At 38.9% G+C, this 27338-nt stretch overlaps 1 protein-coding gene across 1 annotated transcript in view; it reads right to left on the bottom strand.

Moving 5' to 3' along the window:
* spdl1 (spindle apparatus coiled-coil protein 1) overlaps positions 1 to 27081 on the bottom strand; it is a 111384-nt gene extending 84303 nt beyond the window's left edge. The window contains exon 1 of the mRNA XM_053505756.1: positions 27000 to 27081. Coding sequence (XP_053361731.1) covers positions 27000 to 27003 — 4 coding nt within the window. The 5' untranslated portion in view covers positions 27004 to 27081. The remainder of the gene's footprint in view (positions 1 to 26999) is intronic.
* Positions 27082 to 27338: the final 257 nt, after the last annotated feature.

Below are 27338 nucleotides of genomic sequence, written 5' to 3' on the forward strand. Positions count from 1 at the left end.
AGCTTCAGGAAAATGTCTATCTCTGCGCACAACACCGGGCCTACACAGCCTTACGTCGGAAAGGATTTCTAAACATTTTCTAAACATGGGCTATTGTTTTTTTACTTACAATATTTGTTAATTTAATTTAAATGAGGTTTGGGCTCGGGATTTTGATTTTAAAGAGGAATTCTCCTCTTTAACTTCCTATGTAGTCTAATTAGCGCTCAGCCGCACACAAATTAAGCAGATGTTTTGCTTTCTATAAGTATATATATATTTTCACGTCTGTGAGGCAAGTATACACAGAGTTTCGGTTAATTTTCTGACTCGCTCAAGTTTACCGAAAACAGTACAGAATAGCGCATCCTGTTTGCTTTCATTATTTTAAAAAAATCAAAGTTCGTCATTGTGAGTGCACTTAATTAAAAGTAGAGTCTTAAAGGCTATGTAGCTTATATAGTTTTATCATCAATTTTTTATGCATACCCTGAATCTGTTTTCTAAAAGGCTAGATAAAAAGGTATACATTTACTTTGTTTAAATTCGATTTAAAACAAGGAACTCCTATATTCAATTTAAATTCTAAATTCTTCCTGTAATTTTAGTACAGTGGAACCTCGGATTACGAGTGACACGGTTTACGAGTGTTCCGCAAGATGAGTAAAGATTTTTAATAAAAATGTAACTTGAAAAACGAGCAGTGTCTTGGTTTACGTATCATGTTTTACGCATCATGTTTTACGCATGCACTTCTTGTTTTGACGCAGAGCGTCACGTGATTACAAGTGAATCAACGGTTTTTCTCTCTCTTGCGCTGCGGAATCGTCTCCCCTGCTGGGTCTTAGTGCTCGTCTCTTACTGGTATACTCAACATCTCCACTCCACACAAAAGCAAAAGTCTCCACTTACTCTAGCCTCACACACACATACACACGTGCACAGCGCCTGCGTGCACAAAGGGAAACGCTTATCTGCCGGGATTTATTTTTTCTTTTTTGAAAGGTAAAGTGCAGGTTAATTTTCTTTATGTTTACTTAATATTTTGTATTAATTCTTTTTATTTATTTATTTTTGGGGCAGTTGAATTTATTTTTTTTTTTAAATCACAGGTTGTGTATAGACTGATTAAAAAAAATTTAAGGCATGTTATGATCTCTTTCATTCCTGTGATTAAAAAAACGGTAACAATGTCAATTTTAAAATCCGCAGAAGCTCAGTGTTCTGAGCACAACCTCTCTTCGGTTTAGGTTTAGTATTCAGTGCGCCGTTTGTTCGTTTTGCATATCTGTTATGTTACAACTATATTTTATCATTTAGAAAGAACTTTTTTGGGGGGGGTAAATGACTGATGTGCCTAACTTTTTTTTTAGCAAAGCTTGTGTTTCACTAAATATCTAAGACCTATTGACACCTTTCAGGTGACCCAACACATCAAACACACCATACAGACACACACACCAAAACACACAGAAAGCAGACCAAACGTCATTAGCACATCCCTTCTCCAAAAAGCCAGCAATGAGCATTTACTTACATCCGAACAAAGTCATTTACATAAATCACTGATTAATTGCTCATGGAACATACATTTAAACAATTTATTCATACAGATGTACCTGTTTTACATGGAAATTTACAGGCTTGTTACTGAATGATTTACTCTGATAAAGGGCCGTATAAAAACAGTGGCATGTGACACCTAGTATGGATGCAGGACAATTTTTTTATAAAAAATATAAATATAAATTTAATTATAATAAAGTTAAAATGCTTTTTTGAACTTGGGCTATTGTTATCTACTTCAAATATTTGTTAATTTAAGTTAAATGTGGTTTGGGCTCGGGATATTAAGCATCAAGATCCTTCTTTAATTTCCTACGTAGTCTAGTCAGCGCTCAACCGCATGCATAAAGTTTTCCAGAGTGCATCGGCAGAAGTAGACTAATAATTATGAATGCGTCAGGAAAAACAGCAAAGAGACTAAATCTAACCATTTTAATAATTTATTGATAAATTGGTGATTTCTTTGGTTTTGGCTGTGATGTAAATTTGTACTCTAATTTTAGTACTGTGATTGTAAATTCATTTAATGTTTCATTTGTATTTCATAAGGTTTTGCCAGCGGTGCCTCAACGCAACAGAGGTTATTATTTACTAAAGAAAATTATGATGATCATATCAGTCTACTTCATTTCATTCTTATAATAACGCAACATTTTACAAAAGATTTTACTTTGTCAAATCAATTTTCTATGTGTAAGAAATGTCTCCTAAGTGGCCAAAAATTGTCAGTGTAATGCAATTTTGGTCCTACTTTTAGGAGTAGGAGTTAGAGCCATTTCTCAACATTGTTAAAATTGGACCCCGCTTCTACCGCCACTAAAATGTAAGAGAGGCTAGTAACTGGCTATTAGGGAGGAAATGATGCTTAGACTGAGACACACAGGGGTGAGACATTTTATTAAATAAGAATGACACCTAGCTCATAAAAGATTCACTGAATTTCGCAGAATTGCTGCATTGAGATTATAACAATTGTTAAAAGCGCTATTTAAATAAAATTCAATTGAATAAAAGATATGTTTGGACAAAAAAATTATATTTTTTAATAAACATTGCGTGTGGTATGTAACTGGTAAATTAACATTTCATATGCTGTCTTCACGGATTCCTGCTACTGTGTGTGTTTTTTTTTTTTTTTAGAAACAGCAAAGATGCAGCTTTGAATCAGTGACACAGCCAACTTCTCCATTCAGTATTATTATTATTAGTAGTAGTAGTTTTCCGAATTTATTATTGTTCTTATTATTGTAATGCATGTGCAAAAACACGAAGTACAACAAACAATGCAAAAATGCATATGTTAGCCTAAAACAACATTGTTTTAATGCGCTTATGCGCTTTAAATATACACTAAACAATAAATACTGCCTTTTGCAACGTGAAAGTAAGTCGCGTGTGCGAATTTTTGATCAAAAGGCTGATAAACGCGTGCACAGATTTATTGATAAAACTATAGAAATGAAACAAACATATATGTGCTATTTGCTGAATACAACGCGACAGCACGCAGAATCTCCGGGCTTTGACTGCGCTTTGTCCATTCATTAGAAGTAGTACAATAAAAAATGCTGGGTTTCTGTAAACACATCGTTGGGTTGTCTATGCTGGGTCAAAATTCTGTGTTATTTTGGGTACTTTAATCACACTGTTGGGTTGCATTTGCTATGAACTGAACTGCATGATTAAACTGGATGCAAAAAAGACCTCCCTAGGTCCTCCCTAGGTCCTCCCTAGACCTTTTGTTCCGGTGTTTATGCAGTAAACCCAAGGGTGAACACGATTTTAGAATATAATTATATATAATTATAACACGAATATGTGTCTGTACTCACATGTGTCCATGTGTGTGTGTATGTGTGTGTGTGTATATATGTGGCATTTTAATTCAAATCCAACATTTCAATGGTCAGTGATTGCTGCATGGGCGTCAACTCGCACGTACTGTAATATTCCATTGTCATTTATACTGCCGTTATTTTGGAGACCTTTACTGAAGCATTTGCTAATTAGTAAGTAAGTAAGTAAGCAAATAAAAGATAAGTAAATAAATAGCTTTAACACTAGAATTACTGACTTTTATTTTCTGGTGCAAGGCCCGAGGTGTTATTCACCCCTGCTAAGATTTTCACAGGGGTTCAGCTTGATTATCCTTAATCTTTTGTTGTGCAAACCACCCATTGAAACCTGTGAGGCCTGGCACATTTGCATTAGTTTACTCAGAGTAGCTTAGATCCAAGGCAGATCCAAACCTCTGTGTGTGACCTGGAAACCTTCAGAAATGCCTGGCGTATCTATACAAAATATCCCACACATTCACTGACCTGCAAATATTAAAGACACACATTCACAATATATGGAAACACAAGTCTGTTATAAAAAAAATGTGTGAAAACAGAATGAAAAGTTGCTACTACAATGACATAAATACAACGAAAATTTGCTAACACTTCAATCTCCAATGTATGTTTGTACACAAATGTCATAAGCTGAGTGAAGTTATGGTCCTTGGGTTTTTAGGAAATGGACGAAGCAGACTCTGATAGAGGAGAGATTTCATTTGTCTTGCAGGCCACTGATACCTTCTCAGAAGAATCTGAAAAGATGACAGAACAAGAACCCAACATGCCTCCACGAAAGATGCACCGTGGTACTGGGAAGCCCTGTCTGAAACAGACGGCAAAAGACGGCACTGTGTGGGTAGAGGAGGACATTGGAGTGCCCAGTGCAGTAGCAAATTACTCATGCTTCACTGCGAAAGCTACGCTGGCTTTTCCAACATGCCAGCGCGCTCCGATGTGAGCCAATTTGGTTAAGTCATATATATATATATATATATATATAGATAGATAGATAGATAGATAGATAGATAGATAGATAGAGAGAAATAATATAAATAAAGCATAATACGACTGTACATACAGTAAACAAAAAGTATAAAATTCAACTATTAAGTCCGATTTAATTGCTATCATTAATTTTTTTTAATCTATTTTAGGCAGGGATGTCCACTCTGTCTTCTTAATTCATCTAAACCCCCTACAGTATTAGCACACACAGTTTAATAAATTCACACCTATTGTAAATGAAAGGTGAAAAGAGATTCCACAATCTTCTGACACAGTGCTTGCTCTGAAGGACTATACTCGACAAGAATATAGAGAACAAGAATGAATTATAATAGGATAATTAATTAATTAATTAAATTATATCAAATAACTTTATCTAAAAGCCAGACCGACCAAATTTTTCATGAAGTAGGTACATATATTAGGGATGCACCGAAATGAAAATTCTGGGCCGAAAACGAAACCGAAATTTTTGGATGCACTTGGCCGAAAACCGATACCGAAACCGAAAATGGCTTCATTAAAAAACATGTTTAAAATATTTTCTTTTTGTTTGTATTTAAAAAAATGTTGCATATTGCAACTTTGCTGTCCTCATCTGAAACTTTGAAGTGCTTCCAAACCGCCGACATACTCCGTGTTTGATGCGTAATGACAGCGCGAACGAGACGGGAGGATGGGAGAGGCGTGGCGACAATTTCGGCTTTTATTTTCGGCGCTTTCTTACGTTTCGGCCGAAACCGATAATGCTATTTCGGCCGAAAATTTTCGCCGGCCGAAATTTCGGTGCATCCCTAACATATATAGATCTGTATATATGTTTATACCACTGCTAACTTACATTTCTGGTTGGATTCTAACTGCATTTCGTTGCCTTGTAACTATGTGCAATGACAATAAAGTTGAATCTATTCTAATCTAAATATGCTTATACTGTAGACACGTAGGTTACATTTTAAAAGTACAATCGCAAGTAAATTACAAACTGCATGTAATGTAAAATATGAATAAAACCCTATTAGACACAAATATATATGGTGGTATATAAAATGAAAAAGCTATGTACACAAGTGCTTAAATGTAAAGCAAATGCAATTATTAATTTATTGTGTACAGTGGAACCTCGGATTACGAGTAACGTGGTTTACGAGTGTTTTGCAAGACGAGCAACAATTTTTAATAATTTTTTACTTGAAAAACGAGCATTGTCTTAGTTAACGAGCACCGAGTATCATGTTTCACGCATGCGCTTCTTGTTTTAACAACGAGCGTTACGTCATCACAAGTGAGCCAACGGTTTTTCTCTCTCTTGCAGCGGAATTGTAGGTAATCGTCTCTCCTGCTGGGTGAATACACACACGCGCTGTGTGTGTGTGAGATGTGTGTGTGTGCGCGCGCGCACACACACACACATTAACGGAGAGACCGTTTTTAAAACCCTTTAAAAATTAGCAAGGAACATCGCTAGTCACACTCGCGTAAGTGCATACTAACGGGATTACTACTGTAAAGTAAAACAACAAAAATTAAACAGCTCCTTACCTTTGAAAACAGTCGCGACAGAGAAGAGTTTGTGTGTATATTTGGCAACCTGAGAGAAGGGGAGCTGTAAAGCCGAGACCTATCGTCCCCCCTGCTGGGTCTTAGAGCCTGCAGGGTTTTTAAGTGTGCGTGTGTGTGTGTGTGTGTGTGTGTGTGTGTCTGTGTAAGGCAGAGAGTTTGTGTGTTTGTTTGGCAACCTGAGAGAAGGGGGCCGTAAACGCGAGTGAGCCCCCCCTTCAGCCCCCCTCCTCTCAGGTTGCCAAATAAACACACAAACTTCTCTCTGTCGCGATTGTTTTCAAAGGTGAGGAGCTGTTTAATTTGTTTTTTGTTGTTGTTGTTTTACTTACAGCAGTGATCCTGTTAGTATGCGCTCACGTGAGTGTGACTAGGAATGTTCCTTGCTAATTTTTAAATGGTTTTAAAAACGGTCTATCCGTTAATGTGTGTGTGTGTGTGTGTGTGTGTGTTTTTTTACACACATACACTCTGCATGCACAAACGAAAACCCTTATCTGTCGGGGTTTAATGTTACATTTTTTTAAGGTAAAGTACAGGTTAATTTGTTTTATTTTTACTTTATATTTTGTATTAATTATATTTATGTATTTATTTTTTTGGGCTGTAGAACGAATAATTTATGTTTCCATTATTTCCTATAGGAAAATTAAATTTGGTTTACGAGTGTTTTGGAATACGAGCCCACTTCCGGAACGAATTAAGCTCGTAATCCGAGGTTCCACTGTATATTTAACCTCATTCAGCCGTTTAAGTTATATAAAAAATATAGTTTGGGTTCCTACCAGCCCACTATTATTTTTTGTTCAAATATAAAGATGCCGGTTGTGTGCAAAAAGAGGAAGTACGAAGAATAAAAAACTGTATAATCCTTAATAAAATTAGCCTCATACAATATTATTTCCAATGCTGAAGCAAACATGATTTTGGTTTAGTCTATTCGCTGAATACAGCGCGCTCCGAGGTGACACCCACAGAACCCTAGTTACTGTAATCCCTCTTCTCACCTTTCATTAACGATAGGTATGAAGTTATCAAACCGGTTTCGCTGATGGCGGAATTCGCAGACTTGAGGGGTTTAAAACGATTTAACAAGATCAAGCAGACCTACATGAAAGGTGAGAAGAGGGATTACAGTAACTAAGCACGCTGTCACGTTGTATATACTGTACAACACGCGTTTATCAGCCTTTCGATCAAAACGCTGCCTTTTGTAAAGTGAAAGTACCTTACTAAAGACGAAAAGCTTTATTTCAGTCATAAATTCACAATAACATCACATTCCAGCTATTATTTCCAGCCGTGGGTAAATAATGGATGAAATAATTATTCAATGCTGGACACAAACAACAAAAAACCTGATTATTATAAAAAACCCGAAGCACTTTGTGTTCATAAAATCCACAACAAAAAAATTGTACATGCATTGTACCTCTGCGAGGTTTGTGCATAATTTTCCAAAAATCACTAGTCTGCCGTCTGACCTAACTAAAAAGGGAATACCAGATCTAGCCCAGTGGCTAGACTATCCCAGGAAAGAAAGACCAAGAGGTACCACTGCTGCAGAGGATAAGTTTATTAAAATGACCTTAAGAAGGTCAAGCAGCATCCATATTTCATGATCCACTGTTCAAAGAAGACTGTGACCCAGACACTTAAAAACAGAAAGGGTTGGAAATCATGAACAACATTAAAGAACAGGTTTTTAATTAAATCTATACAGTTGAAATCAAATATTTACATACACTTCATAAAAAAAAAACTTTTTTCTTTACTGTAAAACATTAAATCAAAGTAAACATTTTCTGTTTTAGATTAATAAATATTAAGATATTTTTTGCATATGTTTAATGTCAGAATTGAGCGACGGAAAATTTTATTGGATTTTTTTTTATCAGTCAAAAATGTATACACATTCCTTAGTATTTTGCAAAATTGCAACGAAACTTTCATTTGGGACGAACGGTATCCTTAACGGGGTATCCTTCCACAAGCTTTCTGCAACAGTTTGCTGGAAATTTGGCCCACCAGCCGATGTTTTTAGATGTTGCTTTAATAAATCTTTCATGATGCCATCTATTTTGTGAAGTGCACCAGTTTCTTCTGCAGCAAAGCAGCCCCACATTATACCACCACCCCAATACTTCACAGTTTGGATGGTGTTTTGGGGCTTCAAAGCTTCGCCCTTTTTTTTCAAAATATACTGTATTATTATTATGGCCGAACAGTTAAATTTTTGTTTTGTCAGACCACAGGACATGTCTCCAGAAATTAAGATTTTTAGTCTGTGTTTACGGAAACGGTTTTGGGATTCATCAAGGAAACTATCAGATGATATCGTCCAAAAAAAATAAATAAATAAATAAATATCAACGTTTTCCAATCAGAAGCCATGGGTGAATAAAACCATCCGTGACAGTCTATTAGGGCTGGACGATTTTATCGATTCTGCGATATAAATCGATATTTTTTTTCCAAAGAAAGTATCGATTTTTTAGCCACGAGTATCGATACATACAACCCATTCAAATCCACCGTGTTGTTTACCCCCGTTCGCGTTGCAGGAAGAGCGATTTGGTCAGCCAGTCGCTAGTGTTGCTGTAGAGCAAGTTACCCGTACTAACTTTACACAGACGCAGATGTCTACCTATATTCAGAGAATGGCGGCGAATATAAATCCAGCACCTGCCTGCTTAAAAGCAGATGTGTGGGAGCACTTTGGTTTTAAAAAAAAGAAGGAAAGCAACGACTTGAATAAAAGCATCGCGGGTTGTAAGCTATGTGGCACTAACGTTAAATATTCCGGCAATACCACAAATTTACGAGCACACCTAAAACGTCACAACCTAGACAAGTTTATGCTTACGGAGGACCCAAAGCAGCAGCAGCCGCGTGACCCAAAACAAACTACTCTGGACATCGATGCCGGTTGTTCCCACAAGTTTCCATCTGCTTCACCAAGGTGCCATGGCTGGGGATCTTCAGAAGAGGTACATTGACCTCAAGGCAACTCTCCATGCATGTTCAGCAATGGATCCCAGATTCAAAAGTCTTCCCTTTCTGACTGAAGATAAAAGACAGGAAGTTTATGATGGACTGATTGTAGAGGCTGCAAGACTGAGCATGCAGCCATCAGAGGTATGGTAAGGCAGTGATGGTACTGCTAGTTTAAAAGGCAAATCCTACATCATTTTAAAATAGATAAATATTAAATAGTTTTAAAAGCATAATTAAATACTATAATGTTAACGGGTTTAAAGGCATATTTAATATAGTAATTAAAAGATTTATACAATAAAAGCTCATGAATTTCATTTCATGTTGACTTAGTCACTTTGGAGTGTGGATGAGAGGGCACAGCAAATGCTCATGCTGATGAGGGGATGGCATCTAAAGATGATGATGAAGACGCTGTGGATGAAAGAGAGCAATTCATGGAAGGAGTGAGCAGTCAAGGTCAGTAGTATTACCAATTGTTATCCAGTGAAGCGCACTGTGTTGTCTGAACTTCTGTGTGGGAATTATGGAATGTGCTTAACTATAAAGTAATATATAAATATAAGTAATGTTTTTTTTGTTTTTATTGTTTATTTATTTGAAGGTCAGCGTCCTCCACCCAGGACTCCAAGGCCGTCTTGTCCACTGGTTGCCCTTCTTGGTGACGATACGGTGGTGGTGCAGCACGAACCAAGAAAAATACCCAAGATGACGAGGCCAAGGAGCAGATGACCCGCTACAAGAAGGCAGATCTCCTGGAAGTGAAAGAAGATCCACTGGTCTGGTGGGGAGCACCAGTGTCAGTATCCACTCTTGTCACAACTAGCTAAAAGGTACCTCTGTATCCCTGGCACTAGTGTTTCCTCTGAGAGGGTCTTTTCCACCGCCGGAGATATCATCACTGTTCAGAGAAGTGCACTTCTCCCAGAGGCATGTGGATCAAATTATTTTCATGAACAAAAATCTGAAGACAATGTAGATCACTTGGTCTGCAGTTATGTGGAGAGGAGAGTTTGTTTAGTGTTCACTTAAGGCCTTAAGCTACTTTGCTAAGATGGGTACAATTTTTTCAACTTAAATTATGGTTTGGATGCCATGGTTTTTTCTGCTGGCTAGACTGGCTACCTCACATACGTGTAGGCTTACAGGCCTTAAAATACTCCGCTAAGTTTTAAGTTAAATGTTCTTAGTGACTTAAATCCTCATGCCAAAATACAAACAAAGGCTGAAAGAGGAAGTTCCGGTTCAGAGGGAGGTCGCGCGCTGGACGGACCAATCGGTGGCCGCGTTACAGGGCGCACTCGATGGCGCAGACTGGGACATGTTCAGAAACAGCTCCGATGATGACGTCAGCGTGTTTACGGAAGTGGTTGTGGGATTCATCGGGAAACTAGCGGATGATACCGTGGAAAAAAAGACTATTAAAGCGTTTCCCAACCAGAAGCCGTGGGTGGATAAAACCATCCGCGACGCTCAGAGATCTCGCTCCGCTGCCTACAACACGGGACTCGCGTCGGGGGACATGGAACCGTACAAGGCTGCGTCATACAGCGTCCGGAAGCGGTGAAAGAGTCGAAGCAGCGCTACGGGAGGAAACTAGAGTCACAACTCCAACAGTGTGACTCTAGGAGCCTGTGGCAAGGACTAAGGACAATTACGGACTATAAAGCACCAACAACCGGTATGACTAACGCGGACGTGACTCTGGCAGACGAGCTGAACACTTTCTATGCTCGCTTCGAGGCTGCAGCTAAACACACTAGCGATGCTAATGCTAGCGGCCCTAACGGCTACAGACAGGAAGGTGATCTCAGTCGGTGATTCCCACAGGCTTCAAAGAGTCCATTATTGTTTCTGTCCCAAAGAAACCACATCCTGCTTCTCTTAATGACTATCGCCCTGTAGCTCTTACCTCAGTAGTGATGAAGTGCTTTGTACGCCTGGTCAGAGACTTCATCGTTTCTTCACTACCAGACACACTGGACCCACTACAGTTTGCATACCGTCCAAACCGTTCCACGGACGATGCAATCTCACATCTCCTCCATACATCTCTCACTCACCTGGACACTTGGAGGGGGAATTATGTGAAAATGCTCTTCATCGACTACAGCTCTGCATTTAATACCATAATTCCCTCCACACTCACCACCAAGCTGGAGCACCTGGGACTCAGCTCATCCATGTGTCAGTGGATCTCCAATTTTCTGACTGGCAGACCACAGGCAGTAAGGATGGGCGGACATGTCTCAGCCTCCATCACTCTCAGTACTGGAGCCCCCCAGGGTTGTGTTCTGAGCCCCCTGCTGTACACTCTGTACACCTATGACTGCGTGGCCACTACCAACTCCACCACCGTCATCAAGTTTGCTGACGACACTGTCGTGGTGGGCCTGATCACCAACAACGATGAGACAGCCTACCTGGAGGAGGTTGGAAATCTGGAGAACTGGTGCCAGAGAAACAATCTCCTCCTGAACATCAGCAAGACAAAGGAGCTGATAGTGGACTTCAGTACAAAGCAGGTGAGGAACTACCAGACCCCCATCAACACCGTGGTAAAAAAGGCCCGGCAGCGTCTGTACCACCTCAGACGCTTGAGAGACTTTAGACTGCCCTCCAAGGTGCTCAGGAATTTCTACTCCTGCACCATAGAGAGCATCCTGACGGGAAACATCACGACCTGGTTCGGGAACAGCACCATGCAGGACAGACAAGCTCTACAGAGGGTGGTGCGATCAGCTGAGCGCATCATCCGCACCGAGCTCCCTGATCTGCACTCAATCTACACCAAGCGGTGCTGGACCAAGGCCAGGAAGGTCGTGAAGGACCTCAGCCACCCCAACAATGGACTGTTTACTCTGTTGCGGTCTGGGAAGCGATTCCGCTCCCTGAGGGCCAACACAGAGAGACTGAGGAGGAGCTTTTTCCCGCAGGCGATAAGGTCTCTCAACCACACCACTATGCAGAATTAACACAATATTTCCACAATCAATCAATCAATCTTTATACATCCATGGACACTATGGACAACTCCACGCACATCTACACTACATGTTTACGTTTACATTCTAGATCACTGCACAAAGACACTTTAATAACCTTTGCACAAAGCCACTTTCTATGCATATTTGCACACCATTATATTTCTATTTGTACAGTACATTTCTATTTTCAGTTTCTATTTTTAGTTCTATTTTTCCTAGTTAAATTTTATTTTATTTATTTTATTTTTTATTTAAAATTTCTATCGTATTTCTTTTATTCATATTTATTACCATTATAAGCTTTAATTCTCTTTTTAAGGTCACTGGGGGTCGTGTAAGCATTTCACTACATTTCGTACTGTGTATGACTGTGTATGTGACATATAAAATTTAAATATGAATCATGATGAACCGTACTTACGGCCACCGCGCGGAACCGCCATCGGGGAGGCTCGAGATGGGGTATCACTCGAGGCGGCTCACGGAAACTAATACCCCTATCTCACCTATGCGGTTTGACTCACGGTGAGATGCGATGTTGGGCACCGTAAGCTGCCTGCTTCGCTCCTGCAAAGTTCTGCAAGATCCGGACGCTTCAGCAAGGGCCACCAAAAAAAATAAACATGTTTAAATTAAACATTTAGTTCTTCACGTGGAAAGGTGGAAGCGTAATCACAGCGTAAAAACTTGAGGGGAATTATGATGAACTCCACTTACAGCCACTCCGCGAAACCGCGTAGGTGGGATAGGGGTATAACACCGCATCTCACAGCGAGTCAAACCGCATTGGTGAGATAGGTGTATTAACCCCGCCAGTGTCACCTACGTTTATTGCGGGTCACCGGTCATTTTGACCGCCTATTTTTTTAAATGGGAAGCTGTTGCTGACACACAATGATCGCTAGATGGCGCTTTTACCCAAAGCAAATAGTTTAGCTCCAAGATCAACTTGCACTTGGACAATGCACCATTCATCCGCGCGTTAATAATCAGCGACATATTTTTTTTTAATTTTCAACTGAGAAAATCTTTTTGCCAAAACTTTTGCACTATAACCCAAATCTTTTGCTCTATAACCCAAAATCTTTTTTGGGTTTCATTCTATTTAAAGCTTCTCGGATGTTTGTTTAGTGAGACAGTGCTTTATGGAGCAGGAGCAGCGATTTAGTTCTGAACTCGCTTTCGTGTAATTATGGCTAAAACTAGGGATGCACCGAAATTTCGGCCGCCGAAAATCGTTCGCGTTGTCATTACGCATCAAACACGGAGTATGTCGGCGGTTTGGAAGCACTTCAGAGTTTCAGATGAGGACAGCAAAGTTGCAATATGCAACATTTTTTTTAATACAAACAAAAAGAAAATATTTTAAACATGTTTTTTAATGAAGCCATTTTCGGTTTCGGTATCGGTTTTCGGCCAAGTGGATCCAAAAATTTCGGTTTCGTTTTCGGCCCAGAATTTTCATTTCGGTGCATCCCTGGCTAAAACAATGTAAAAATCCTCGGGAAGGGCATAAGGGATCTTTAGTTTTTTGTTTTAGTTTCCAGAAACCCGTCCGTTCTCACGTAGACGGCGGAGATCTGTTTATTTTGTGTTTTCAGTTGTCTTTTGGTTTCCTTTTAAGTTTATTTTTTATTAATCCCACGCTATCTTCAAACGGAAAGGTCTTCCCATGACTGTCATAAGCACTCATAACTCCTATTTTACTGACCCCCTCTAAAGCCCTGTGTCAGGGCTCTTATTAGTAAAACATCTCATGGTGCGGCTCTCCACACCGCACCCCGTAACAATATAAATGGGAGAAAAATGTAAATTAATGATCTTTTTAATGAGACAGGCGCGCTGTACACACACGCAAACAGACAAAATATGTTTTACACACACACACGTGGTCACAGTGTTATAGTAAACAGTACACGCGTGCACTGATGTTGATTATACCCATAAGAGACGCGCACCAGGGGACCCAGCAGGGGAGACGATTACCCACAATTCCATAACGCAAGAGAGAAAAAAAGTTGTAATCACGTGATGCTCGAAGTCAAAACAAGAAGCACATGCGTGATACATGATACCTCGTAAACCAAGACTTGTTCGTTTTCCAAATCAAAATTTATTTTAAAAAATCTTTGCTCATCTTGTGAAACGCTCACAAACCCTGTTACTTACAATCCGAGGTTTCACTGTGTAAGGTAAAAACAAAAATGAACCTAAACCTTTAAAAAGAATTGCCACTGGTGTTAGATGAGAGCAGAAGCAGGGGGGCTACTGTGTAGGACGACTTTTATACACTTACATGCACGCTATCAATCACTCATGAACGTGTTCATACACGCGCGAACACGCATGGTTACAATGTTATTGTAAAAAGTACAGACGCACAGGGATGTTGACTATACAAGTGATGCCTGCACACAGTCTAAGCATGAGAGACAATTACCCACAGCGCAAGAGAGAGTGAAGAACCATTGTCTTAGTTGTGATCACGTGATGCACAGGAAACAAAGTGCATGCAAACTACAGAACTCGTATAATCAAGACATCGCTCATTTAACAAGTTAAAATTTATTTTTACCCGGGTGATGCTGTTTTCCTCTCACAGCCGGAGGCACAGAGAGAGCTGATTGGCCGAGCTCTCTCAGGTAGGCGGGATGAGAGGTACTTGCGCTCCCACATTAATCACGGCTCTACAGCCAATCAGGAGCGTCTGTGAGCTCGCGCACGCGGAAGGAGCGGCTAGCGCTTTCCTCCGAGTGTGTTACTCCGCCCCTAACGGTGTGTGAGCGAGCAGTTCGAAAAGATGCGGTCGGCTCGCGTCACGTGGTATATATATATATATATATTTTTTTTTGCTCATCTTGCAAAACAATCTCAGACCAAGTTACTCGCAATCCCAGGTTCCACTCTATATTGTATATTTAGTTGCTTTGATTACTCCTGTGGTGTAAACTTTTGCAATATCACAACATTTATTTCAGTCTGGAGTCACATTAATTTCTCCCAACAATCATTCAAACCGATCTTCCATTTGAGTATTTTCCAAAGTACCAATACTAGTACCTGGTGTTATCCAAAAGAACAATTTGAACAGAACTTTTGGGAACATCTGGGCAAATACATCCACAGCTATCTCAGTAATGTGACAGTTCAAATTCAAATTTTATTTGTCACATACACAAACATACACAGTACGAAATGTAGTAAAATGCATTAAATACCATCCATGAGTATTTCTTACCCAGAGTTCTTACCCATCTTGAACATCTTAACACTTATGTCAGGATGACATGACCGTAAAGTCAGCAACTTCCCTCTGCAAACGGATCAGACGAATCCTTAACAACAGACTCACACTGGTGTTGCCCAAAGCTGTGTTCTTAGTCTAATCCTCCACTCTTTGTATACATATTACTGTACACCGCGTTCCAAATTATTATGTAAATTGGATTTAAGTGTCAAACATTAAATTTATTTTTTTTAATTAAACTCATGGATGGTATTGTGTCTTAGGGCTCTTTGGATCACTGAAATGAATCTCAGACATGTGATCATTAGATCAATTAAGCTGCAAGATAAGCCTAATTAAATGAAAAGTACTGAAGAAGGTTGTTCCACATTATTAAGCAGGCCACAGGTTTCAAGCAATATGGGAAAGAAAAAGTTGTGCAAACCTACTATTCGGCCACCCCTAATCAATGCTCACAAGCAGAAACAGTTGCAGTGGGCTCTGGCATACATGAAGACAAGTTTTTAAACAGTCTTGTTTACTGATGAGTGTCGTGCAAGCCTGGATGGTCCAGATGGATGGTTGGTGGATGGCCACCATGTCCCAACAAGGCGGTGCCGGAGTCATGTTTTGGGCCAGAATCATGGGAAGAGAGCTGTTAGGCCCCTTTAGGCTCCCTGAAGGTGTGAAAATACAAAGTATATTGATTGACCATTTTCTTCCATGGTACAAAAAGAAAACCGTGCCTTCCATAGCAAAATCATTTTCATGCACCATCTCACGCTGCGAAGAATACCTCTGTGTCATTGGCTGCTATGGAAATAAAAGATGAGAAACTCATGGTATGGCCACCATCCTCCCCTGACCTCAACCCCATTTAAAACCTTTGGAGCATCCTCAAGCAAAAGATCTATGAGGGTGGGAGGTGGTTCGCATCTAAACAGCAGCTCTGGGAGGCTATTATGACATCCTGCAAGAAATTCAAGCAGAAACTGTCCAAAAAGTCACAAGTTCAATGGATGCAAAATTTGTGAAGGTAATTTCAAAGAAGGGGTCCTATGTTAAGATGTAACATGCCCTGTTAGGATGTTTTTGATTGAAATAGCTTTTGATTTCAGTAAATATGACCTCCTAAAGCTGCAAAGTCAACAAAAGTCCATTTTCAGTTCTTTACAACCTATAAAATTTTTTAACTCCGTTGTGCATAATTTGAATCAGTGCATTTTCAGTTTTACATTTTTTTAAATAAATATTGTTATCATTAGGAAGTTTGTTCACTAAAATTCAAATTATACCCTAATGGTTGATGACTTGAAAACTATACTGACTGTCATTTGCAATGACTAATGATGAAAATCAGGGAAAGATATCATTTGCGTAATAATTTGTAACATGGTGTATAAATGAATGACTTGCTCAAAAAAGAATTAGAGATTTACATTTGGCAGATGCTCTTATCCAAAGCAACTTACAAAAGTGCTTTGAAGAGATAAACAACTTAAGCCCTATTCGAACGGGACTAGTTTTACAGGGGGTCGTTAGAGAAATTTCTGTTTTACAGACGTACTTTGTGATTTTAAAACCGTCAGAATCTGCCATGTGTGTCTCTCTCTCACACGACCTCTGTAAAAATTCCTGAGCAAATTACCTACTGTTTTTCAGCAAACTCGGCGGTCCTCTGAGAAATCTAATCCCGTCCGAATGCCAATGTCTGTTTTTTTCCAAAACGCGATTTCTATCGTGTTTGTCAACGTGAACAACCGTACTATCCCTAGCACGCCGGTATTCAAGTTTGCGCACCAATAATGGATGTAGATCCTGGACATGTGGTCTTGTGCAACGCCCACATGTAAAACACAGACACTCCTACCTCTGTAATAAACATGGAGATGTTAGTCCCGTCCGAATGCATACATGAAATGACAGACGGCGTCTGAAAAAAATTCTAACTCAAACGTCGTTTAGAAAACTAGTCCTGTCGAATAGGGCTTTAGAGGAGTGTTTCTGGGCAGACTCAAAGGCATTAATAATTAAGGTACATTAACAGAGAAGCTGAAAGATTTCATGTCTTTGTGGCAAATTACAATTAGGGTTTTAAACAAAGTACTGACTGACATTAAGCAATCGAGATACGTGACCTCTAAAGAGAGCTGATTACACATCAGAGAGAGAAGTTTATACCACCAAAACAAAGGAGGAAAGATCCATATTCGATCAACAGGTTTTCTTATTGGACAAAGGCAGTAAAAGCTATTGCAAGACTTCAGCAACGTGTTAAGGAAGTCAACGGTTTTTAATCAAAAAAAGTCAATGAACCCTCAAGCATTTTAGAGAGAAGAAAGGCAGAATGCACGATTATCAAAATGGTTTAACAATGGTTAAAGCCTTCTGTGATGTGGTACACCACCTTAAACATCAGAAGGAGATGAAATCTAATAAATTACATCAGCTAAATCCCTTTATAGATGAGCATGGTATCCTTAATCCCTAACCCTAAAACATGCTGCATTACATTCACATCCAGCAATTCTCCCATATGATTGTCAGGTATCAAACTTACTTATCAAACATCATCATGAACAAGTGTGTCACCAAGGGGAGAGGGATAACTATGAACGAATTGTGTTCAAATGGTATCTGGATCCCATTTGAACACATGCCTTTAATTCTCACTTGAAATGAAGCAAGATGGCTGCTTCACTAAAGAGTAAAGCATGGCAGATTTCCCTCAGAAACATACAGAGACAACTCCTTTCATGTACTGCGGAATGGATTGTTTTGTTTCTTTCGACATAAAACAAGGGAGCAAGAAGCTAAAGCGTTATGGGCTTTTATTTATTATTTACTAAAACACACTGATCGCATGTCAAATAAATGCAATAACTTTATTGGCTGCTTATGATGTACATGTTCAAGAGCAGTGCATGTCAAGATTTTGGACGAATTATCAACTGACGCATTTCTCCTTTGATGCATTTATGAATGCTTTGCATGCTCTCATTGCCATACGTGGACCTGTTTCTCAGCTTAGATCAGACATAAGAGCTGGAGAAATGCAAAGATCAATGACAGCCACACTCAATCAGCGGAAGTTAGCCAAGGTAACTGAGGTGTATCCTGACACAGATGGCTGTGTGAGGTCATTCAAGTTATTGATTAGTGCTTCTGAATAAGATGATAAAGGCCGACTAAACTAAACCAAACTACCTTAAAAGGCCGATCCAGAAAATAGTTATCCTGATTGAAGCAGAATAAATACCTACCTGGGCCTGTATTCACAAAGCGTCTTAAGCCTAAAAGTTGCTCCTAGTGACAAAATTCTAAGAAAATTCTTAGAATTAGATTTTCTGAGAATTTCCCATTAAATTTAAGATTAAATCTTAGTTAAGATAAAAATGATTCACGAAACACCTTAGACCTAAAAACAGCTCCTAAGTTGAAAATTGTTAAGAGTAGAGAGGAGGACTTTTAAGAGGCTTAAGAGTTTCTATAGCAGAGGACAAAACGGCGGAAGGAAGAAATATTTTCCAAACACTGAACATAAAGCTAAAAGTAAACACGGCTCTTCTGTCCAGTTTGAATTGTTGACTACATACCATCCAAAAGTGCAACTTACACAGACTGAACAATAAAAGCTGAGCCATTGTCCTCCCATTAATCTGAAATGGATTACAAGTAATAAAATCAGTTTGATATATAAATGTAAGAACTTAAATATAGTAACTACTGTGTGGAAATTAGTTGCTTCAAAAGTAGACACATTTTCAACATTTGGCTGTTTTAATTAACTTTAATATATTTAGTCTATAACAGAAACTTTGCATAAAGTAGCCTGTAGTCATGATTATACAATTTCTTCATATACAAACATTATGGATTCACTGTCTTTTTACAAAGAGTCCATTTCAAGACCTTTGCAGAGATCAGAGGTTATTTTTTATCAACCAATAACAGTCCTTAAATTGCTGCAATGGGGTCAACCACACCTCCTCACTGAAATAAAGGTTTTTGTACTTATCTTACTCAGAGTTGCTCTCAGAAATTTTCTAAATCACTTTTAGTCTAAGACTCCCAGCTAGGACTTCTTAAGCTAAGATAGGAGCTCTCAGAGAATTCTAAAAAGCTCTATGAATACCTGCCCTGGTGTTTACAATTTCTTAGGTAAGTTCAGAATATCTTTAAGTGTTATAAGCTTAAAAGCAAAAATAAAGTGCTTTGGTGGGAATGTAACTGACATAGAATTCAGTTTAGTTTTTTTTAATTCTGTTGGAGACTTGTAATTTGAGTACGCATAGGAAAAAGCCGTTTAGTAGACTTTTATTATGACAAGCTGACTCTGCAAGGAAGATGTTTTCACCACATGTTGAGCATGTTGTATGTTTCCAAGATTTACAAAGGTTAATTTAATTATCAAAAATTTAATATAATTTTACAGAATGAATGTTCAAGTTCTACATTAGTAGAACAAGCAACATAGGTATCCAATAAAGATTTTTTTTGCATTTATTTAACGTGATTAATTTGGATTACATTGTTGTGTGCAAAGATGTTTACAGTGGAACCTCGGATTACAAGCATAATTCGTTCCGGAAGTGGGCTCGTATTCCAAAAAGCTTGTAAACCAAATTTAATTTTCCCATAAGAAATAATGGAAACTTAAATTATTCGTTTTACAGCCCAAAAAAAATAAATACATAAAAATAATTAATACAAAATATTAAGTAAAAATAAAAAATTAACCTGCACGTTACCTTTCAAAAAAAGTTAAAAATAAATCCCGGCAGATAAGCGTTTCCCTTTGTGCATGCAGGCGCTGTGTATGTGTGTGCGCGTGTGTGTGTGAGGCTAGAGTAAGTGGAGACTCTTGCTTTCAGCCCCTCCTGTCTCTCTTTCCTTATCTTACACATTAAAACTTTCTTCTCTCGTTTAAACACACTCACACAAACATTAACAGAAAGACTATTGTTCTCATCTAAATTATTAAAGCTTCTCCGCTTTATTTTTATGTTGCCCGCGACAGCGTAACAGCCCGTTAATTCATGCTTGTGTAATGATGAGATGGACAAACTGGTCGATGCCCGTTCTTTTATTTTCTGCATTGCCAGGTTATAGTACAAACTTTCGGGTGGACCCTGCACTTAAATCCAACTAAAAAAAACTACTGAAGAACAAAACTCAGGCTCAATATCCTAACTTAAATCTCACATTCGCATTCACACACACCGGACTGCATTACCCACAATGCATCTCCCGCACTGGACTACACTTAAATACACCGTAAATAGAGGTCATAAATCAACGTCTCTCTCCCGCTACACTGTTTTATCTAAAAAGCAATAAACATCACTAATGACTAGGGATGCACCGAAATGAAAATTCTGGGCCGGAAACCAAACCGAAATTTTTGGATGCACTTGGCCGAAAACCGATACCGAAGCCGAAAATGGCTTCATTAAAAAACATGTTTAAAATATTTTCTTTTTGTTTGTATTAAAAAAATGTTGCATATTGCAACTTTGCTGTCCTCATCTGAAACTTTGAAGTGCTTCCAAACCGCCGACATACTCCGTGTTTGATGCGTAATGACAGCGCGAACGAGACGGGATGGGAGAGGCGTGGGGACAATTTCGGCTTTTATTTTCGGCGCTTTCTTACGTTTCGGCCGAAACCGATAATGCAATTTCGGCCGAAAATTTTCGGCGGCCGAAATTTCGGTGCATCCCTACTAATGACACTTGTGTGAGCGCAAACTAACAGAATCACTGCTGTAAAGTAAAACAAACAAACAAATGACCCACCACCTTACCTCTGAAAAGTGAGGTAGAGTGACAAAGAGTGTGTGTCTCTTGCCTTAATTTCTGTGCGCGCGCGTTTGTAAATGAGGGTTTCACACACACAGCGTCTAATTACGCTCGCGCACACACACACACACCGCGATGAGGAAGAAAATAGATTTTTAACCTCTGTATTGAGAATTTATTTTGCCTTACTCGCGCGCACACACGTGTGTTATAAGAAACAGTACACGCGCTGTACACGCGCGCTTCCGAACACATAAAATATGTTTCACACACGTAGTCACAGTGTTATAGTAAACAATACAGGCGTGCACAGATGTTGTTTATACCAGTAAGAGACGACCACTAAGTCCGCGGCACAAGAGAGAGAAAAACCATTGGCTCAGTTGTGATAACGCGACGCGTGTCAAAACAAGAAGCGCATGTGTTATACATGATACTCGGAGCTCGTAAACCACGACTAGCTCGTTTTTTAAGTAAAAATTTTTTAAAAATCTTTGCTTGTCTTCCGGAACACTCAAACCGCGTTACTCGTAATCCGAGGTTCCACTGTATTCTGTTTTGTTCTATTGGTTCCTTAAATTTGTACATATTTCATGCCTTTAATTCTCACAGCATGTTAAGAGTGGATGGTCATCTTGTTGATGAACCATTCAAAAAACTGCCACTCTTCAGAGAATCACAGACTGTAAACTTAAATTGAACACTTAAAAGTTGCTTATTATGCCATCTGCGTAACTGTAGCTAATGTCCAACAGAGCGTGTCAGCTTTATGAAATGTATGCAAAGCTATTCTCAGTAAATGAGCTAGCATCCTATAAAGTAATAACTAGGGCTGGGAGATAAAATGATACCGATATGTATCGCAATAGACACGTGATCGATATCAATAAAAAATGTGTTCGATAAAACGTTCGATAATTTTTATTCTTTGTCGAAAGAAAACAGAGGTCACGAAGCTAGTTTGGTTGCTGTCATGCGCACTCGCTCCGCGACCGGCACTAGGACCCTGAAGTAGTACGGTCGCGATTTAGGAAGTATAAAAGGAGACAAGATGGCGCTTCACATTGCTCAGTCATTGAGTCTGCCCATGCCGTTTCCGACGCTTTGCCTGATCTTATGTGATTTTGGGCCCAATTCCTGATTGAGTGTGTGTTAGCTTCTACGCTTTATTTTGTCATTTCTCAAGGCAGCGCAACAGCCCGTTAATTGTTACATGATTGACGTTAGTGTATCACGTTTGGTTGTGCCATGTCGTTGTCTCATGCTGGTCTGCTAGATTCCTCTTCAAAAGCAGAAAATGCACTTATTGCAAATGCATTTTCTTTCATTTTGCACCTTAAATGTTAAAAGATAATTGTTAAGTGTTCATTGTGACTTTAGACTTATGTTTACATTTTAATTATCATGGTTATTGACATTTCTGTCTTAATAACTGAAGGGACTATGATCAGAGGAAAGTTATGTTTAAAATAAAAATGTTTAAATGTAATATTTTTCTCCTGGTCCTTATTTTAAATGGGTCGTAAAAAACAATAATTATCGATATCTACCGATATGAAACACTGACATCGTGATACAGTTTTCAGCCATATCGCCCAGCCCTAACCACAACCTTAATCACTTTACCTTTTTTGGCTTCATGCACCCTTGATAAAAATGCTAACAGACAAATGTAAAATTGACAAAACTTTCAAAATCCTCATAACTTGTTTTAATTAAATGTCCCTGAATAATAAATCAAGTGCATTATTTCACAGGCCACTTGTTCAAAAAGTAAAGAATGGTGCACACAGGTAGTCGTGGACCATTTACAGGAAATAACTGTAATCTTAGTTGACAGGGAAATCAAATATGTTAACCGGCAACTAAGTTACCCAGTAGTAAATCAAATCAGTTATCACCATTACATCATTACCATTATTAGTCTACATCAGTCACAATACACATTCATATGAGCATACATGAACACATAAAAAAAATTGTATTTTAAGCGTGTTAAGACCTACAAAAAGCCATCGCTGCCCAGGTGCACCGCAAAACTTGCACACGTCACACAATATGGCGCAATGGGGTGATGTCAGCTTGGGCCCTAAATATACTCAACAAAAATATAAACGCAACACCTTTGTTTCTGCTCCGATTTTTCATGAGATGGACTTAAAGATCTAAAATTCATTCCAGATACACAATATTACCGTTTCTCTCAAACATTGTTCACAAATCAGTCTAAATGTGTGATAGTGAGCCTTTCTGCTTTGCTGAGATAATCCATCCCACCTCACAGGTGTGCCATATCAAGATGCTGATCTGACATCATGAGTAGTGCACAGGTGTCCCTTATACTGCCCACAATAAAAGGCCACCCTGGAATGTGCAGTTTTGTCTCACAGCAAAATGCCACAGATGCCACAAGCATTGAGGAAGCGTGCAATTGGCATGCTGACAGCAGAAATGTCAACCAGATCTGTTGCTCGTGCATTGAATGTTCAATTCTCCACCATAAGCCGTCTCCAAAGGCGTTTCAGAGAATATGGCAGTACATCCAACCGCCTCACAACCGCAGACCACGTGTAACCACACCAGCCCAGGACCTCCACATCCAGCAGGTTCACCTCCAAAATCGTCTGAGACCAGCCACTCAGACAGCTGCTGAAACAATTGGTTTGCATAACCAAACAATTTCTGCACAAACTGTCAGAAACCGTCTCAGGGAAGCTCAACTGCATGCTCGTCGTCCTCATCGGGGTCTTGACCTAACTCCAGCTCGTCCCCGTAACAGCCTTGAGTGGGCAAATGCTCACATTCGATGGCGTCTGGCACGTTGGAGAGGTGTTCTCTCAGGGCAGATGGCAGACAGCGTGTGTGGCGTCGTGTGGGTGAGCGCTTTGCTGATGTCAATGTTGTGGATCGAGTGGCCTATGGTGGTGGTGGGGTTATGGTATGGGCAGGCATCTGGTATGGATGAAGAACACAGGTACATTTTATTGATGGCATTTTGAATGCACAGAGATACCGTGATGAGATCTTGAGGCCCTTTGTTGTGCCATACATCCATGAACATCACCTCATGTTTCAGCAAGATAATGCACGGCCCCATGTTGCAAGGATCTGTACACAGTTCTTGGAAGCTGAAAATGTCCCAGTTCTTGCATGGCCAGCATACTCACCGGACATGTCACCCGTTGAGCATGTTTGGGATGTGCTTGACCGGCGTATACGACAGCGTGTACCAGTTACTACTAATATCCAAAAACTTCGCACAGCCATTGAAGAGGAGTGGACCAACATTCCACAGGCCACAATTGACAATCTGATAAACTCTATGCGAAGAAGATGCGTTGCACTGCATGAGGCAAATGGTGGTCACACCAGATACTGACCGGTTCCCCAGACCCCCAATAAAGCACAAAAACTGCACATTCCAGGGTGGCCTTTTATTTTGGGCAGTATAAGTGTGCACTATTCATGATGTCAGATCAGCATCTTTATGTGGCACACCTGTGAGGTGGGATGGATTATCTCAGCAAAGCAGAAGTACTCACTATCACACATTTAGACTGATTTGTGAACAATGTTTGAGAGAAATGGTAATATTGTGTATCTGGAAAGAATTTTAGATCTTTAAGTCCATCTCATAAAAAATCGGAGCAGAAACAAAGGTGTTGCGTTTATATTTTTGTTGAGTGCATTTGTCAACAACTGTCTGCGTGTGCGCGTGTGTGTGTAAGAGAGCAAGAGATGCAAGTGTTTATGCGTGCGTGTATGTGTCTGTGTGTGAGAGAGAGAGATGCGCGTGTAGAATAAGCTGCAGATGCTGGAAAAAAAAGCATCACACTATGATGTCACTGAACGCGCCACTCAATATAATGTCCCACAGAAAGTTATTAACCACTTTTCGGCGCAAGTTTAAGGCATCGTCACGGCTGACCCTTTTGAGATATCAAAAAACCCTCTACAATTTTGCATCCTCAACGTCTTTAGATCACATAGGCCCGGTTGGGTGGTGATCGTATATATTTCCCAGGAGGATAATATCAAAATCCATCATGTGCGTTTTGCCAAATGACACAAAATAGCTGACTTCCTGTCAAGTTGAGCCCATGACATGCTCAATGAGCTCTAAATGTGTACATATGTGCAAGTGTGTATGAGCTATGCAGCAAAATCTCTTGTGAGGGTTCCTGAGGGCCAGGGTCACACAACTCTCAGCCATCCTAATGGCAGCAGATTCCAACCTGACTGTCAATTTTCAAGAGTTTTTGAGCATGTTAAGACACCCAAAAAGCCCAAAATGGGGGGAAAAATCTTTAAGAAAACAAGAGGGTCCAGTATAGTGCTTGGGCCCAAAAAAGTCAGCGGGTGGAAAAAAAAAAAAAATCTGAGATACTCCTTGAAATACTGATCCTGCAAGTATGGCAGCAACTTTTATAAAAGCAGACAGATGCCTACCACAAGTGTGTTTAAAATGAATGCCACAGAGAACAAGTATAATTTGATAATAGCCCCCTGACATTGGGACAAATTTTTTTTTTTTATTACAGGATGGAGCTCTCTTAGTAACGTAGCTGACATAAATTTGGTGGGCATTATTTAATAAGAAAATTCATTTTACAAATATTACTTTAGTATTTTGAATTCAACCATATGTTGAAATGTCACATATGTTTAATACAATTTATGTGAGCAACTGCAATGCAAAAAGAATTGTACTTGACTATCAGCCATTTTAAATAAAATATAATAAACAAAGGAGTAAAGAAGCTGTGTTACTATCCAATCCTATTTGGGAAGCAGAGAGAACCATAGGACAAGATCACAAGGAAAGATGAAAACCACAGCAGAGATGAGAAAGAAAAAAAGAAGCAAAAGGGGCCCTAGTTGATGAAAGCACAGCAGAGAAAATGTCATGCCCTCACTGTCAACCATGTTACACCCAATTGTTTCAAATTTAAAAATGACTATAATGTTGCTTCTGGTATATATATATATATATATATATATATATATATATATATATATATATATAAATAAAAAACATACAGTTTGCACTAACCCTAACCTGGATGATAATTTTATAATAATAATTAGAAAAAATAAAATAATAATAAATAAAAGAAAAAAAAACTGTCCTTATTGACAGTGCTAAATAAAATTAATTCTTAAAACTGTTTTTAAAACATCACTGTATCTGATACAATTATTAATTTGTATTAAATTGTATTAAAATTGTATTTAATTGAATTAAATGATATCCAGTTTGTATGGAACACAGTTGACAAACTAAGTAATGAAGCCTCATTTCCCTCCAAAAAATACTGTTAAAATTTAAGATTTTTAAGTAGCATATGAAACAATTATACACTTTTTTAAGTAGCATATGAAACAATTAATATACTAGCTTGAACTATTGCTTTTTTTTTTTTTTTTTGCTTATGGAGAAAGAACACTGCTTTTCTATCCTTTTTACTGGTGTGAAGTGACAAATTATAGCATGACTTATATGTATAAACCTTTTTCAAAAGTTTCACGTTTGACGTACTCAGTTGAACATAAATTGCTCCTGGTTATTTTACGCCGACGTAAGATAGGTGTTATTTATTACTCTCACGTTCACAGGTAATCACATGTAAACGTGCATTATCTGAGCTTTGCTGGCAAGTGTTCGCCTTATATCTGTCTTCCGGTTGGATATAGGCTTATAGACTTTTCAATAGGAAATCTCCTTAGACATCGTTATTAATTTAGACAAACGATAGGTTTACAAAAGGAAGTAATTGCTATAGAGATGTACATGAGTTAAGGCTATGTAAGCATTTATATGAAGATTGGTATTATGTTGAAGAGTCTCCTAGCTATTTCAGGAGTATGCCTCCACAAGACGTTAGAAAACTAATTTCTTAAATGTGTTGTATAGAGTGCAAATACAAAAAACATTTGGATTATATGAAGAGATAGATTTTGGTACAAAATATGTAAATATACGAGACAGCAAAATGCACATAAACCGACAGGATTACTAATGAAAACAAATAGTTACCCATTATCTGTAGTTAAGCGCCAAACCGTTTTGAAAAAAAAAAATGTTCTTCGTTCTTTTTCTTCTTTTGGTGTTTTATGACGGTTGGCCCACAACGTAAAAGTGGCGCCACCTACTGGAATGGAGTGTATAATCAGAATTCTGAGTGATCTAGTAGCGGAGAGGGGAAATAACACTATTTTCTCTAAATCAGATTAATTGTCTTGAGTTATTATACCAAGGATATGTCACTTGTCTCTCCTTCATTTCATTGTAATAGCTTGTAGATAAAATAAACTTTATGTCTTTAGTGCAGTCAATGAAATTATCCTGCACTGAAGTTCCACAGTCCAGTACTTG

The sequence above is a fragment of the Clarias gariepinus genome, chromosome 10 (assembly GCF_024256425.1).
Source record: "Clarias gariepinus isolate MV-2021 ecotype Netherlands chromosome 10, CGAR_prim_01v2, whole genome shotgun sequence".
In the NCBI taxonomy this organism is placed as follows: domain Eukaryota; kingdom Metazoa; phylum Chordata; class Actinopteri; order Siluriformes; family Clariidae; genus Clarias; species Clarias gariepinus.